The sequence below is a fragment of the Salarias fasciatus genome, chromosome 11, assembly GCF_902148845.1.
Source record: "Salarias fasciatus chromosome 11, fSalaFa1.1, whole genome shotgun sequence".
NCBI classification, from domain to species: domain Eukaryota; kingdom Metazoa; phylum Chordata; class Actinopteri; order Blenniiformes; family Blenniidae; genus Salarias; species Salarias fasciatus.
This window is the reverse complement of record NC_043755.1, coordinates 24,162,883-24,178,385: the sequence shown is the minus strand read 5'-3', so window position 1 is coordinate 24,178,385 and position 15,503 is coordinate 24,162,883. Positions and strand designations below refer to the sequence as shown.

General features: G+C 46.4%; 1 protein-coding gene across 1 annotated transcript in view; it reads right to left on the bottom strand.

Annotated features, from left to right (window-relative positions):
• Positions 1–8,894, bottom strand: part of LOC115396411 (SNF-related serine/threonine-protein kinase-like) — a 30,936-nt gene extending 22,042 nt beyond the window's left edge. The window contains 2 exon segments of the mRNA XM_030102285.1: positions 3,573–4,286; positions 8,683–8,894. Coding sequence (XP_029958145.1) covers positions 3,573–4,251 — 679 coding nt within the window. The 5' untranslated portion in view covers positions 4,252–4,286; positions 8,683–8,894.
• Between the last annotated feature and the right edge of the window lie 6,609 nt (positions 8,895–15,503).

Genomic DNA, 15,503 nt, shown 5'->3' with positions numbered 1-15,503 from the left:
GAACACGCTGCACAGCCTCTGCCACCTGTCGCCCCATCCATTCACATGCCGCCCACCCCCCCGCCCCCCCAGGGGGATCAGCTCGCTCCGGCTAATCCCACCATAACCGACTGACAGCTGACCGCTGCCTCTCTGAGCGGCCCGGGTTCACGCTGGGGACCGACGCGGCGGCCGAGCCGGCGCTGCTGGGCCGGGATGAACGCACTGGCGAGATTACTGGAGTGATATTTTTATCATCTGAGAGCTGAACAAACCTGCTCGCAAATAAACTAAACGATGAGCGCAATGGAAGCAAACAGGACAGATTCCACAATCAGCTCACGTCAGATTATCAACATATTCCTTCAACACTCAGCATCTTCCCACAAACGAAATATTTGCATCAGAATTGAAGAATCGCAGTGTAGATCGAGTCAGCACCTCAAACAAACGGAATCGTGACAGAAGCACGTCGTCCCAGTCCTGCTGAGAACATCTGCTTCACCCACCAAAACCCAGCCGGGGTCCTGGTCCACATCGCTCAATCAGACGACAGTCCAACACGCCCTGCTCCTCCGGAGATTATCTGTCTCCACATCTTCATTAATATGAGCAGTGAAGCTGCAGGAGGACCAGCTGATGAACGCTACAATACCCACAATGCCTTGTGTGTGTCTGTACAGGCCTATCAGATACCTCAATACCTGATATGGATTGATGAAAACATACAAGTATTCATCCACAGCGCAGGCACAACAGAGGACGCACGCGCGCGCGCGCACACACACACACACACGGTCAAAGACAGTAATAGCATTCGGCCGGTCCTGGAATTAACCCGTGGAGCAGAGGAGCAGCTCTGGAGGAGGAGCTCACCTCCACGAGGCGGGCGGTTCCTGACGAGACCAGACCTGCCGGCGCTCAGCAGGCTCATTAGAACCACGCGGTGCACGTGGTTCCACCCGGTTCACACGCAAAGCCTCTACCTTCTAACTCAGTGTCAAAACCTAAGGCCCGCGAGCCAAAAGAGGACCAAGACAGAGTCCAATCAGGACAAACCAAGCCAGCGGTAAACCTGTCAAAGGCTCTGAAGAGCGGCAGGCAGAGCCACCGAGAGCCGAGCGGAGACTCGGAGCTGCTGCGGCGAAAACTGCTCTCAGAAGCACGAGGAGTGGTTCTGACCTGCCGACCGTCGAGAGTGAGCGACGAGCAGCGATATCAACAAACCCATCAGAGTTCCTGCTGGTGCCGAGCGACCTGACGGACCTGTCGGACCCGTCTGTGTCCAGCGATGGAGAAAGCAATGCAGCGCACTGGAGCGGAAAACAGTGCACGTGCAGCAGCTGCGTCCTCGCCGTCTTCACGGGACGAAGCCCGACCGCTTCCAGAAAGCTTTGGTTGCGTTACCCATTTTATGAGTAACCAATTGCTAGCTCTGCCAGCATTCTGAAAGTTCTTTCACGGTGTTTCTGTGGAAAAGAACACAAGATTTCAAACATCTGAATTACAGACCACGGGGTGCACTGGCCTCTCAGTGCGGACAGTGGCTCTCCAGCTTGGATCTACTGTGATGCTAAAGACACAACAAGCCATCAAAGAGTCTGGTCTTTCACCAGAACCAGAAGCTAAAAAGCTCTTGACTGGGCTTTATTCTTTATTCAACAGCTAATAAAGTCCCGCAGAGCATTTTGTTGGGATTACAGTTGTGAGAAGTCATTTCTCCTTCTGTCTGTTCAGGGTAGGAAAAAAAACCACTGGCAAATATTGAGTGTGTGAGAGGAAAACAGTGGATGTAATGAGGAAAGTGGCGTTTGGCCGAGTGGTGGGAGGCGGCTGAGTGAGTTTTAATCAAAGCCAGTCAGTCCATGTCAACACCGGCCTCCTCTCCCCCGCTCTGCCACACAATGGCATGGATTAGCTGTTCCTCCACCGGCTGGCAGAGGGTAACAGTAACCAGGCAGCGCTGAGCGTCGCTCTGGCTGCTCTCTGGAGACGCAGCGCCGATGCCCCGGTGATGAACGCCGCCGCCGCCGCTGCCTGGTGGAAACCTGACAGAACAGCCTCCTCAGCCTCCGATACCGGGCTTCTTCCCGTTGGGTCATTTCTGTGAGACCCGGCGCTCTGAGAGCGACTCATCTTTAGCGGTACTACCTGATTAAAAATGTACTTCCTGTGTGTACGGGATGCATACGCAACTAAACACACCCCGGGCTAAAGGTTCAGACCGCATCCAGCGCAGGCAGGCTGCTGCAAGAAACACACTGAGCCATCACGGCGGGCAAACAGATCAATCATGACGTGGACTCGACCACGTCTTCGTGTCGAACTAAAGGAAGGTCTGCTGAATCAGCAAGGTAAACAACTAGCCCGAGACCCCTTCCCTTGAAGTACCACATTACTCCACCAGATGGTGTCATGGGTAACTGCAGCCTTTCACCTCTACCTTGCACAACATGAACGACAAAGTTTTCTGAAAGCATCTCCCAAAGTGGCACTTCTTATGAAAACTCTTCAACTGAACAGTTCTGCTGCTCGAGGTCAGCAGACGGACAATCACAGAGTTTTCCTCCAGAGGGTCGTGACCCTCGGTCCAGATTCTCCGGGACGAAAACCTTTCAAACATCTGTGATGGAGAATCTTCTCTGACCGTGCAGGATGAAAGCTTTCTATGTCAAACATCTCATTATCCGATCCCGATTCTGGACCCGGTCCCACGGTTCTGCCTGACGGATCACACCCCCCCCACAGCCCCCCACGCCATGCGGTGAGACACACCACACACTCTGCTCCGTCTCAGGGAAAATCAATGAGGCGCTTCATTTGGTGCAACGGGACACCGGCGGGCGACACGGCGCTGGCAGAGCCGACTCTGCAGACTGACGGGTGTCAAACCGTGTCCGCGGCGTCGGGACACGGAGCTACTCTGGGTGTTGGGTTACTGGGTGTTGGGGGGGCACCGGGCACACAGCGGAACGGAGAGCAATTTACATGCAAAGCAGGCGCCGGGACGAACACGTGTCCGAGGTGACGGAGGGCGCCGCGGCACGGTGCTCTTAGCAGCGCCCGGCGTGGAGGACCCGGCCTGGGGGGGGGGGGGGGGGGGGGGGGGGGGGGCTAAAGTCATCTCCCTAAAGGGTTTTCATCTGAATCAGTATCGTTCTATATCGTTCATCCAGTTCATCACCAAACAAAGCGACACGTTAAGATGATCAGCTTTAAACACATCAGATAAAATCCAGACGGCTCAAATACAAACAGCCACTGAGGATCGAAGATCAGAGCTGAAAATCACAAAGACGACTGAGACGAAAAGGGAAAGAAGTTGAGAACAGAAAGAAGTGTATACTTTAAGGGGAAAGTCCCGAGTTGTTCTGCTTCCAGCCAACAGAGACACAGAGACAGAACTGACGACAGCAGACACTTCAAGACGCCACAAGCAACAAAGGCGGCGGCGTTCTGACTCCAACAGGCCACCAGTCAGAACCACACTCTGCTTTGTGTCTGGGCTGCTTCAAACATTCGGCTCACATCCTGTCAGCGGCGCCACTGTGTGCGTTGTGTTGCGTTGTGTTGCTTTGCGTTGCGTTGCGTACCTACGGCGGGGGCGTCGTACTCGTCGCCCAGCAGGATCTCGGGGGCGGAGTACGCCAGCGACCCGCAGCTGGTGGTCAGCTTCTTCCCCGGCTGGAACTTGTTGCTGAAGCCGAAGTCGGTGAGCTTCACCAGGCCCTGCTTCTCGAAGAACACCACGTTCTCGGGCTTGAGGTCGCGGTGCACCACGTGCAGCCGGTGGCAGTAGGAGATGGCGTGCACGATCTGGGCGAAGTACTTCTTGGCCAGCTCCTCGTTGAGGCCCTCCTCGTGCTTCATGATGTAGTCGAACATGTCGCCGCCGTCGCCCAGCTCCAGGATGAGGTACAGCTTGGTCTGAGTGTCTATGACTTCGTAGAGCCGCACGATGTTGGGGTGCTGCACCAGCTTCATGCAGCGCACCTCCTGGAACAGGTGTCCCGTCGCCACCGTGTCCAGCTTGGTCTTGTCGATCACCTTGACCGCCACCTTCTCCCCGGTGAAGACGTGGCGCGCCAGCTTGACCACGGCGAAGTGGCCGCGGCCCAGCGTCTTGTCCAGGTCGTACAGGCCGGCGATCTTGCCGTCGTAGCCCCGCTTGAAGCCCGCCATGGCCGGAGAGGGCGCTGGGGAGAGGGGGGCCCCCGCGGGGGCCGGGGGCGGCTTGGCCGAGTCTCGGGGGTCCGGCTTACTGGGGTTCATCGAAGGCAGACGGGGGATCCCATCGCTCCGGCCTCCTGCGGGAAACACAGCGGCAGAGAGACGGTGAGGCTCAGACTCAGACTGATGGACGGTCAGGAACTTCAACAGGACACCAGGAGAGCCGAGGACCGCCGAGGACCGCCGAGGACCGCCGAGGACCGCCGCCGGGACCAGCACGGCTCCACAGCCTGCTCTGCACCACGCACCAGTTTTAAACCGCAGAGCAGCAGGACGGAGAATAAGACGACTTAACGGGAGTTCAACTATAGATTCAATGAAAGTGATGGAGCTAAGCGCACGAAACAGGAAACGCTGCTGGAAGTGACACATTTTTCAAAATAAAACCCAATGCCGAATAAAATACATTTAAATGCACACTTTCAAAATAAAACTTGATTTAGTCTGTTCGATGGTTTCGTTTCACAAATAGTTTATTTCAGACAATCGTCACCATATTAGTGTTAATAAAGGTGATTTCTTCAAATCATTGCTTGATTGATCTTTTTTAAAATCTTATTAAAAAAGAAATTAAAAGGAGCACAGATAAGAGTTAAAGCACTGTATTGATAAGCAGGACTGATATGAGTAGCAGTGCTGATAAATCCTGATGACTCTCCTCCCGAACCACACTTCACATAAACCTCACGCTCAGGTGACGCGAACGATCCGTCAGGTGTGTGACGGCAGCCGGCAGCTGTTCAACACACTTCAATCCCAAAACCTCACAGTTCTGACTGGAAAACATGTAAATGACCTGATATTCAGAGCTGCATCTCAGCAGTGAGCATCATCCAGACGAAGGCGTGACGGAGGTTCCTTCAGAGCTTTGCTTCAAAAAAAGCTACTGTGAAAAAAACAACTGAAAACGTTGATGCTATTTCTAAAATACAGAGGAAATTGCTAAAGTCTTATTGCAAAAAAAAAAAAAAAAAAAAGAAGGTTCAGTTCAATTCACTCTTCTCGGGAAAAGTCTTTAGTTTAGGATGATCAACATGACGAGATGTTAAGAGGCCAAAACTCTCTGCTCCCATTTTACTTCATCTTATTTATTTAAAATTCTTGTTTTTTCAAAGATATTTTCAACATTAATATAAGTATTCTCCATTTAAAAAATGCTTATTTCAAGCTAACTTATTTCATTAGAACACCGTAAATGACTGTTTTCTATTTGACCTTACTGACACTGAATGGTTGGTAAAAGTCCGTGTTATTAACTGAAGTCTGAACTTCTCTCAACTCCATTAAAACTTCATGAATTCTAGAATGTGTCACTCAGAGAGCGCAGACCTCCGCCACGGCTCAAATCAGTCACCAACAACAATAACAACACCATATATAATAAAAAAACATTTTATTTCTCCCCAACACAAACAAAGTCTGGGAGAAAACTGTTAGTTGCATGTTCATATCAATGTGTTTCCTCACAGTGACTGACACTCCGGAATCCCCCTATTTTTGTCTGTTCTGGATCCTGGTATCCGGAATACTTCCGTGATCTGGACCAGCAGCTGATATCTCTTAGAGTCATTGAAGAAGTTACACTGTAATTTTCTGCTAAGCCCCCTTGTCATGTATTGTTGAGTTATGCCCAACTATGTCAAAGACTCCCTATCTCTCAATGATAAAGAATCCTTTAAAAAACTCCTGGATCCAGACAGTGATCCGGATCATCGCCAAAATTTAATGGATTCTAAGTTAGGCCAAGACCCACCTTTCGAAAGTTTCATTGCAATCGGTCCATAACTTTTTCCGTAATGTTGCTAACAAACCAACAAACCGACGTGATTCCATAACCTCCTTGGCGGAGGTAAAAATCACCTGGACGATATACAAATCCTGTGTTTAGTGTAAATACCATGTTTTATCTGAGCCTGATCACTGACTGCCTCGTCATTTGATCGAGTGATTGATTGATAGAGATATAAAAAAGATAAGGTTTCACTTTGAAATCATTCTTATTGTCTTCTGCGATAATTTACCTACAAAAGTCATTCATTCATTCATTTTCCACCGCTTTATCCCTTTCGGGGTCGCGGGTGGCTGGAGCCGATCCCAGCTGCTGTGGGCGAAGGCGGGGTACACCCTGGACAGTTCGCCAGTCTGTCGCAGGGCTGACATATATAGACAAACAACCATTCACTCACACATTCATACTTAGGGGCAATTTAGGGTGATCAATTAACCTACCATGCATGTTTTTGGACCGTGGGAGGAAGCCGGAGTACCCGGAGGGAACCCACGCACACACGGGGAGAACATGCAAACTCCACACAGAAAGGCCCCGAGCCCCGGCCGGTATTTGAACCCAGGACCTTCTTGCTGTGAGGCAAGAGCGCTAACCACCGCGCCACCGTGCGGCCCACCCTACAAAAGAGCAGGATTCAGGAAATAGACTTTTTTTTTTTTTTTTTTAGACCTACAAAAGTCTATTTCCTGAATCCTGCTCAAACTGAGAACATTTAGAACTCATTAATTTTCAGTCATTTTAACCTATTTAGAACACCATGAATGTCATTTTCCCACTGGTAACATCCACGATTTGATAAAATACTTCATTCCTACTGTTAATATATAATCAGGTCTGAAATCTGATTTTCTCACACCTTGGTTACTTCAGAATGAAAACTTCAGTCTGTAACATGAACACTGTTCTCCAGTCTCATTTTAACATCGAGTGTCGTCGCTCACTGTTCTATTTCTGTCTGTTCTATAAATGTGTTTCTATAAAGCTTATTCTGTTTTAATAGTGAACTGATGTTGCTCAGTTTTAACATATTTTTCTCCTACTTAAACTGTGAAGCCTTCTGAAATGGACTGTATTAATGAAAGCTACAATATAAATGAATATTATTAGTAGTAGAAGTGGTAGAGTCGAGTTACGTATATGATGTAACAGTACTGTTCTCTAATCCACTTTATTCATATTATATAAAGATATTATCTTATTGTTCTTAATGCTGAGGCCTGATTACATAATGCTTCACATGAAAACATTTCTGATCACTCTGATCAATCAAAACGCAGCCACTGAAGAGGCCCGAAAAAAATTACAATGACATTCTATTCTTTCCACTCATAAAAGCATTAATGTAATGGAGTCGGTCTCTGTAATCACTGCAGATCATTTTGTTCTCGCTGCTCATTAAACAGCTCAGGTGGACTCGTGTGTGTTGCTGTACAGAGTGGATGCAGCGTGACCCTTCGTTCACCTCAGAGAGTAAACTGACCTCAGGACAGCTGCAGCTTGATGATGGGGACCAGAAAATATGAAAGACTGCAGGAAACCTGTATGACGTTCAGGAAATACAAATATCTCTCAACACAATGTGGCTCCTGGCTCTCTGGAGGGTAGTAGCCTGGATCCAGATGTTAGTAGCCTGGCTCCGGATGTTAGTAGTCAGGATCTAGACGTTCGTAGCCTGGATTTGGAAGTTAGTAGTCTGGATCTTTATGTTGGTAGCCTGGATCTTTATGTCTTTAGTCTGGATCTGGCCGTTAGTAGCCTAAACATAGATCTTAGTAGCCTGGATCTTTATGTTGGTAGCCTGGATCTGGGTGCTAGCAGCCTGGATCTAGTCGTTAGGAGCCTGGATCTGGGTGTTAGTAGCCTGGATCTAGTCGTTAGGAGCCTGGATCTGGGTGTTAGTAGCCTGGATCTAGTCGTTCGGAGCCTGGATCTGGGTGTTAGTAGCCTGGATCTGGGTGCTAGGAGCCTGGATCTGGGTGCTAGGAGCCTGGATCTGGGTGCTGGTGGCCTGGATCTAGTCGTTAGTAGCCTGGATCTGGGTGTTAGTAGCCTGGATCTGAGTGCTAGGAGCCTGGATCTGTGTGCTAGAAGCCTGGATCTGGAAGTTAGGAGCCTGGATCTGTGTGCTAGGGGCCTGGATCTGTGTGCTAGGAGCCTGGATCTGGGTGCTAGGAGCCTGGATCTGGGTGCTAGGAGCCTGGATCTGGCCGTTAGGAGTCCTGCTGATCCCTGGATGTTGTCTTGAGGACTCGGGTTGACAGCCAGGCGGCTGTCAGCTAACATCCCTGATGCGCGGCTCCGATGGAGCTCACACTCCGCTAAAAACCACCAGGAACCGCTTCGCTTTCTCCCGCATCGCAGTGGAGCGACCAGCCCGGTAATCCGGCTGTGTAACGGGCCCGGCAGCGGGGACAACCCGCTGTTAGCTTGACGGTAACCGGGGGCTAGCTCGTTGTTCATTGATTGATCCACGTTAGCTCCCCGGGTGAAGGATGTTCACGGCTCGGCTTCATCCGCCTCACAACATCCCGGTCCGTCCCCACGGAGCCCCGCCACACACACACTGCTCTCCCCCGGTGGGAACCGGGAGCTCCCCGGGCAGGTACACAGGTGCTGCCGGGGATACGGCTCGGCTAGCCCCGTTAGCATGTAGCACGCAGCGGGCTAAAGTTACCGCGGCTCACCTCTTCCAGCGGCTCTCCGGTAAACACGAGTCCCCGCCGGGCACCGCGCGCTCCTGTCGGCGCTCGATCAGAGAGACCGGGGACGGTTCGGTCCGCTCCGTGCGACCACGGCACCTACACAGCGCCTATGCCCGGGAATCCTCTGCAGAACGGGGCATCGCATCGCTGGCAGCCGCTGCCCGGATCGGAATGGACGGATCCTCCCAGCAGAGGCGGCGGGGCTGCGCGCCGCCTTCACGGACCGCACACACGGGCGGAATTCTCACGCTCACAGGATGGACACACGGCAATCAACTTTTATTCACCGCTTTCTTCCTTTTGTTTAGGTAAAAAATAAAATGAGTTCATCACATGTTTAATGTTCATGTCTACTTCGGCATGTAGATGGGGGCAGATAGGGAATCAAACCCGCAACCTTCCATTTGATGCCTCCCTGACGAGAAACAGCTGTTCTTCCTGAGGTTTAGAGAAGTTATAAATCCATTGTAAACCCTTATAGATCAGACATAACATCCAGAAACAGGACTCCTGAGAGCTGCTCCTCTTCTTTCTACAGATATTCCTTTAGGCAACAGTCACACCGTCTGTTCAGATTTAATACTGGGCTGTTTTGAATTTGCAGATCATGAATGAAACATGATTGACAGCATCATGTGAAATCATAAACACCTCTGAAAGATCAACCATAAGATCCAGAAACATCCAACAATCTGGCAATGCCAAAGACATTCACAACCAAAACCAGAAGAAAAACAAAGAAAAATGCCATGTAGTGAGACACAACGTGATCTTTTCTGTAGAGAACTACTACAATAATCACACCTTTCTTCAGGTTTGTTTGGAATGCACTGTGGCATAATCCACAGCATTATTCTTCATTAGATGTAATACACAAGTTAATATGATAGTATAGCTCAGTATTAATATATAACACATGTACATACACACGGAGGGAACAAAACAAGACTCACTGGACCCAAATACAGTCTTATAGGATGAAAAAGTGAGTTAATAATACTAATAATGACATCATAACATCCACATGTGGTCCTTAAGCTTGGCATTACTGGCTCTTTGTAGAATTTTAGCTATCAGAGTGAGTAACTGTTATCTCAAAAACCTGGTAAAAAAAAAAGACAATTATTGAAAATACATAATTTTTATTTGTGCATTTAATGAACTCAGAATGTATTCAAATTTAATCATGATTACTAGTCAACAACTGAGAAAGTAAAAGATTAACAGCAGCTCATTATAATGACTCCAGATAATTCTTATTCAGCAAAGTCCAGGTCAGCTTCAGGCTCTCCTCTCAGTGACACAGTCCATGTTTCATGTGGTCCTGTGGGGAAATGAGCTGCCCAGCCCTGTATTAGTGGTTTTTATTGTTATGTTGAGTTGGCCTGTCCAGGAGAAAGTACAGGGCTGAAGGAATGCTTTTCACAACTTTATTCTCTAATTAAAAAAAAAAAAAGCAGAAGACGAAACTATTGATTATATTAATAAAATTCACATTTTCTGTTATTGTAAGACAGTAATAAAAAGTAATTGAAATGTTAATTAAATAAGGCTTCTGTGCAAAACCATCAGTGAACTCATCCTCCCACATGGTTTTATTATTTGTGGTAATAGAAATATTTTTGGCAGTAACAATTTTAACAGGTAAAAATGATTGATCTTAAAAGTAATCAGTTGCTTTAGAAGTAAGTTCTAGTATGAAAGTTGTGAGAGTGAATGGTTGGTGGTGGTCGGAGGGGCCGATGGCGCAGATTGGCAGCCTCGCTTCCGTCAGTCTGCCCCAGGGCAGCTGTGGCTACAGTCGTAACTTACCACCACCCAGTATGGAGAGAATGAATAATGCATAATGCAATGTAAAGCGTCTTTGAGTGTCCTGAAAAGCGCTATATAAAACCAATGCAATATTATTTATTATTATTATTATTATAATTATTATAATTATAATAATAATAATAATAATTATTATTATTATTATTATTATTATTATTATTATTATTATTATTATTATTAAGTTGTAGTCTGTTATGTGGTGTTGGAGTTAAGACCACCTCACCCTCGATCCTAGACCTGGAACATGTGGTCTGAGGACCGGTCTGGTGTTCTACAACACTGCTGTCACACATTTCTGCATTCATGTTCATGCATTTTCAGTTTCACTTGTTAACTTATTTCAACATGCAATACATTTATTTTCATCGATTCTCTTTCTTCCAGAGGTTCAGTGAACGCAGCACGCGAGCATCACTCACCGCATTGTGCTGTGACGTCAAAGCGAGTCTTTAAAAGAGGAGCTGCTACACAACAAACAACACAACACAGTAACACAACACAACAACACAACACAACACAGTAACACAACACAACATAACAACACAACACAACACAGTAACACAACACAACACAACACAGTAACACAACACAACACAACACAGTAACACAACACAACATAACAACACAACACAACACAGTAACACAACACAACATAACAACACAACACAACACAGTAACACAACACAACACAAAACAGTAACACAACACAACACAGTAACACAACACAACAACACAACACAACAACACAATAACACAACACAACACAGTAACACAGCACAACATAACAACACAACACAACACAGTAACACAACACAACATAACGACACAACACAACACAGTAACACAACACAACAACACAACACAACACAACAACACAACACAGTAACACAACACAACACAACAACACAACACAACACAACACAGTAACACAACACAACAACACAATAACACAACACAACACAGTAACACAACAACACAACACAACAACACAACACAACAACACAACATAACAACACAACACAACAACACAACACAGTAACACAACAACACAACACAACACAACACAGTAACACAACACAACAACACAATAACACAACACAACACAGTAACACAACAACACAACACAACAACACAACATAACAACACAAAACAACACAGTAACGCAGCACAACAACACAACACAGTAACACAACACAACACAACAACACAACATAACAACACAAAACAACACAGTAACGCAACACAACAACACAACACAACATAACAACACAACACAACACAGTAACACAACACAACAACACAACACAACACAGTAACGCAACACAACAACACAACACCGCAACACAGTAACGCAACATAACAACACAACACAACATAACAACACAACACAACACAGTAACACAATACAGTAACACAACACAACAACACAACACAGTAACGCAACACAACAACACAACATAACATAACACAACACAACACAACGCAGTAACACAACAACACAACACAACATAACACAACACAGTAACGCAACACAACATAACAACACAACACAACAACACAACAACACAACACAACAAAGTAACACAACAAAGTAACACAACATAACAACACAACACAACACAACAACACAAAACACAAAACAGTAACACAACACAACAACACAATAAAACACAACACAATAGTAACACAGCAGCACAACAACACAACACAATACAACAGTAACATAACACAACAACACAATAAAACACCACACAGTAACACAACAACACAACACAACACAACAAAGTAACACAACAAAGTAACACAACATAACAACACAACACAACACAACACAACACAACAACACAATAAAACACAACAACACAACACAATAGTAACACAACAACACAACAAAACACAACACAATAAGACAACACAACACAATAGTAACACAACACACCACAACGCAACACAGTAACACAACACAACAACAAAAACACATTATCACAACAAAACACAACACAATAACAAAACCAAAGAACACAACACAGTAACACACTACAATAACAAAACAGCACAGTAACGCAACACAGTAACACAACACAGTAACACAACACAACACAACACAACACGGCCTGTTTCTGCTGATCTTGGTTTAATGTCTGTTTTTAAAGCCTCTAAAGTTTTTAATGATCAACATGGTGAAATGACTTGATTCAGACCTGCAGGTGTCACAGCAGCAGCTCCACCTCCTTCACCTCCACCTGCAGCTCCACCTCCTCCACCAGCAGCAGCAGCAGCTTAAGAAGAAGCAGAGTTGACCACAGGAAGGTTGAACTCTGACCTCAGCTGAGGATGAGTTCAGTTTTTTCACGTCAAAAGGTCCAGAGGCTTTTCAAATAATCAGCTGACAGTGACCTCTAGTGGCGGAGAGCCAGAAGTACACTTCTGCATACTCAGAACATCTGTTTGACCACAGGAGCTGAACACTGTCCCAGCGACCAGGAATGGAGAGCTACCCACTAATGAAGAAGGGATGAAGAATGGAATGAAAAGAAAGGAAAGGACAAAAAAAACATGAAAGGAACTAAAAACTAAAAAACAAATTTAAAGAAAAAGAACAGAAAAAGGAAAACACAATAAGAACAAAAGCATAACAGGAAAGAGAAAAACATGGCTAGATTATATTATCATAAAAACTATAAATAGGTAAATATCTGAAAACCAAAAAATAGCCAAGAACCATTAAAAGGATGAAGCAGAAAAATCCATTAAAAGGAACAAATCTCTTAAAGTGGCAAAAAAAGACTAAAGCTGGAATTAAAAGGATCACACTTCATTAATCAAGCCTCAATGTTTATTTATGTAGCCTTTTCCCCTTCATTCCAGACAATTAACATGTTTTCTGTCACCAGATAAATTTTATTTGATGGAAATTCATCAAACGGTTCTTTTGTTCACACATGGTGCAGAGTCCAGACATCCCTCTGATTTCAAAGAAACCCAGTTAATCCTGTTCATGTATTTGTACTTCTTTTGCTGCAGATTACACCCTCAAAGTATTATTTAAAGTTACATACAGTATATATTTATGGTGTTGAGATCAGGAGTGAGAAGCTGTGCTGGAGGCTCGTTGTTTTCTGGTTTTATCATCCAGCCTTCACCATGCAGAGGTGGAGATGTGAGCAGCAGACAGCTCAGCGACTCGCTGCTCTGCTCGGTCCAGACTCCAGGTGGAGACGTTGCTTTGTTTCCATTCTGGCTCCACATGCTGAAGAGAAGAATCCCACAACATCCTCATGACAGTAGATAGATTTAATACACCTCACTGGCCCACTTTATTAGCCACACCCGTCCAACTGCTTGTTAATGCAAATTTCAAATCAGCCAATCATGTGGCAGAAACTCAATGCGTTTAGGCATGTACACATGGCCAAGACGATCTACTACAGTTCAAACCGAGCATCAGAATGGGGAAGAAAGGTGATTTAAGTGACTTTGAATGTTGCATGATTGTTGGTGCCAGACGGGCTGGAGTAGTTCAGAAACTGCTGATCTATTGGGATTTTTACACACAACCATCTCTAGGGTATACAGAGAATGGTCTGAAAAAGAGAAAATATCCAGTGAGCGGCAGTTCTGTGGGCAAAAATGCCTTGTTGATGCCAGAGGTCAGAGGAGAATGGCCAGACTGGTTGGAGCTGATAGAAAGGCAACAGTAACTCAAATAACCACTCGTTACAACCAAGGTCTGCAGAAGAGCATCTCTGAGCGCAAAACATGTGGAAGCTTGAGGCAAGAAGGGCTCCAGCAGCAGAACACCACACTGGGTGCCACTCCTGTCAGCCAAGAACAGCAAACTGAGGCTACAATTCGCACAAGCTCACCGAAATTGGACAATAGATTATTGGAAAAACGTCGCCTGGTCTGATGAGTCTGGATTTCTGCTGAGACATTCGGATGGTAGGGTCAGAATTTGGTGTCATGGATCCATCCTGCCTTGTATCAACAGTTCAGGCTGGTTGTGGTGTAATGGTGTGGGGGGTATTTTCCTGGCACTCTTTGGGCCCCTTGGTACCAATTGAGCATGGTTGCAATGCCACAGCTTGCCTGAGTGTTGTTGATGACCATTTCCATCCTTTATGACCACAGTAGACCATCTTCTGAGGGCTACTTCCAGCAGGAGTCATAAAGCTCCAGTCCTCTCAGACTGGTTTCTGGAACATGACAATAAGCTCACTGTACTCAAATGGCCTCCACAGTCACCAGGTCTCCATCCAATAGACCTTTGGGATGTGGTGGAATGGGAGATTCGCATCATGGATGTGCAGCGGACAAATCTGCAGCAACTGCATGATGCTGTCATGTCAATATGGACCGAACACTCAGAGGAATGTTTCCAGTTACCTTGTTGAATCTATGCCACAAAGGAAAGCATCAAGGCAGTTCTGAAGGCAAAAGGGGGCCCAACTCAGTCCTAGCAAGGTGTACCTAATGAATGGATATATATATGCTCTCTGACCTGCTCCAAGAACATCTTGTTCCAGTAGCCAATTTATCATCAGTATGTCCTGGTTCCACAACAACTGACACGGACCTTGTGGACCCAGGCAACGTCCGAGCCGGTATGACTCTTTGTCGCTTATGCTGAGGTGTAGACATGTATGTGTTAAGGGCCTTGTCCAAGGGCCCAACTGGATTACCATACGCCCTAACTGGGATTTGAACCACTGATATCCTGTTCCAAAGTTCTTGTCCCTAACCACTAGACTATCCAGCCACATATGGCGCCATGGAAGACAAGTCGAGAGGCCAACTCAAAGGCAGTGGCACAGGTGAGCATCAAATGTGGCATATACCAAGGAGATTCCCTGTCCCCCCTGCTGTTCTGCATAGGCCTGAACCCCCTCAGCCAGATCATTACCAAGAGTGGCTTTGGATATCGGTTCAAGAGTGGAACAACTGTCAGCCGCCTCCTCTACATGGATGACATC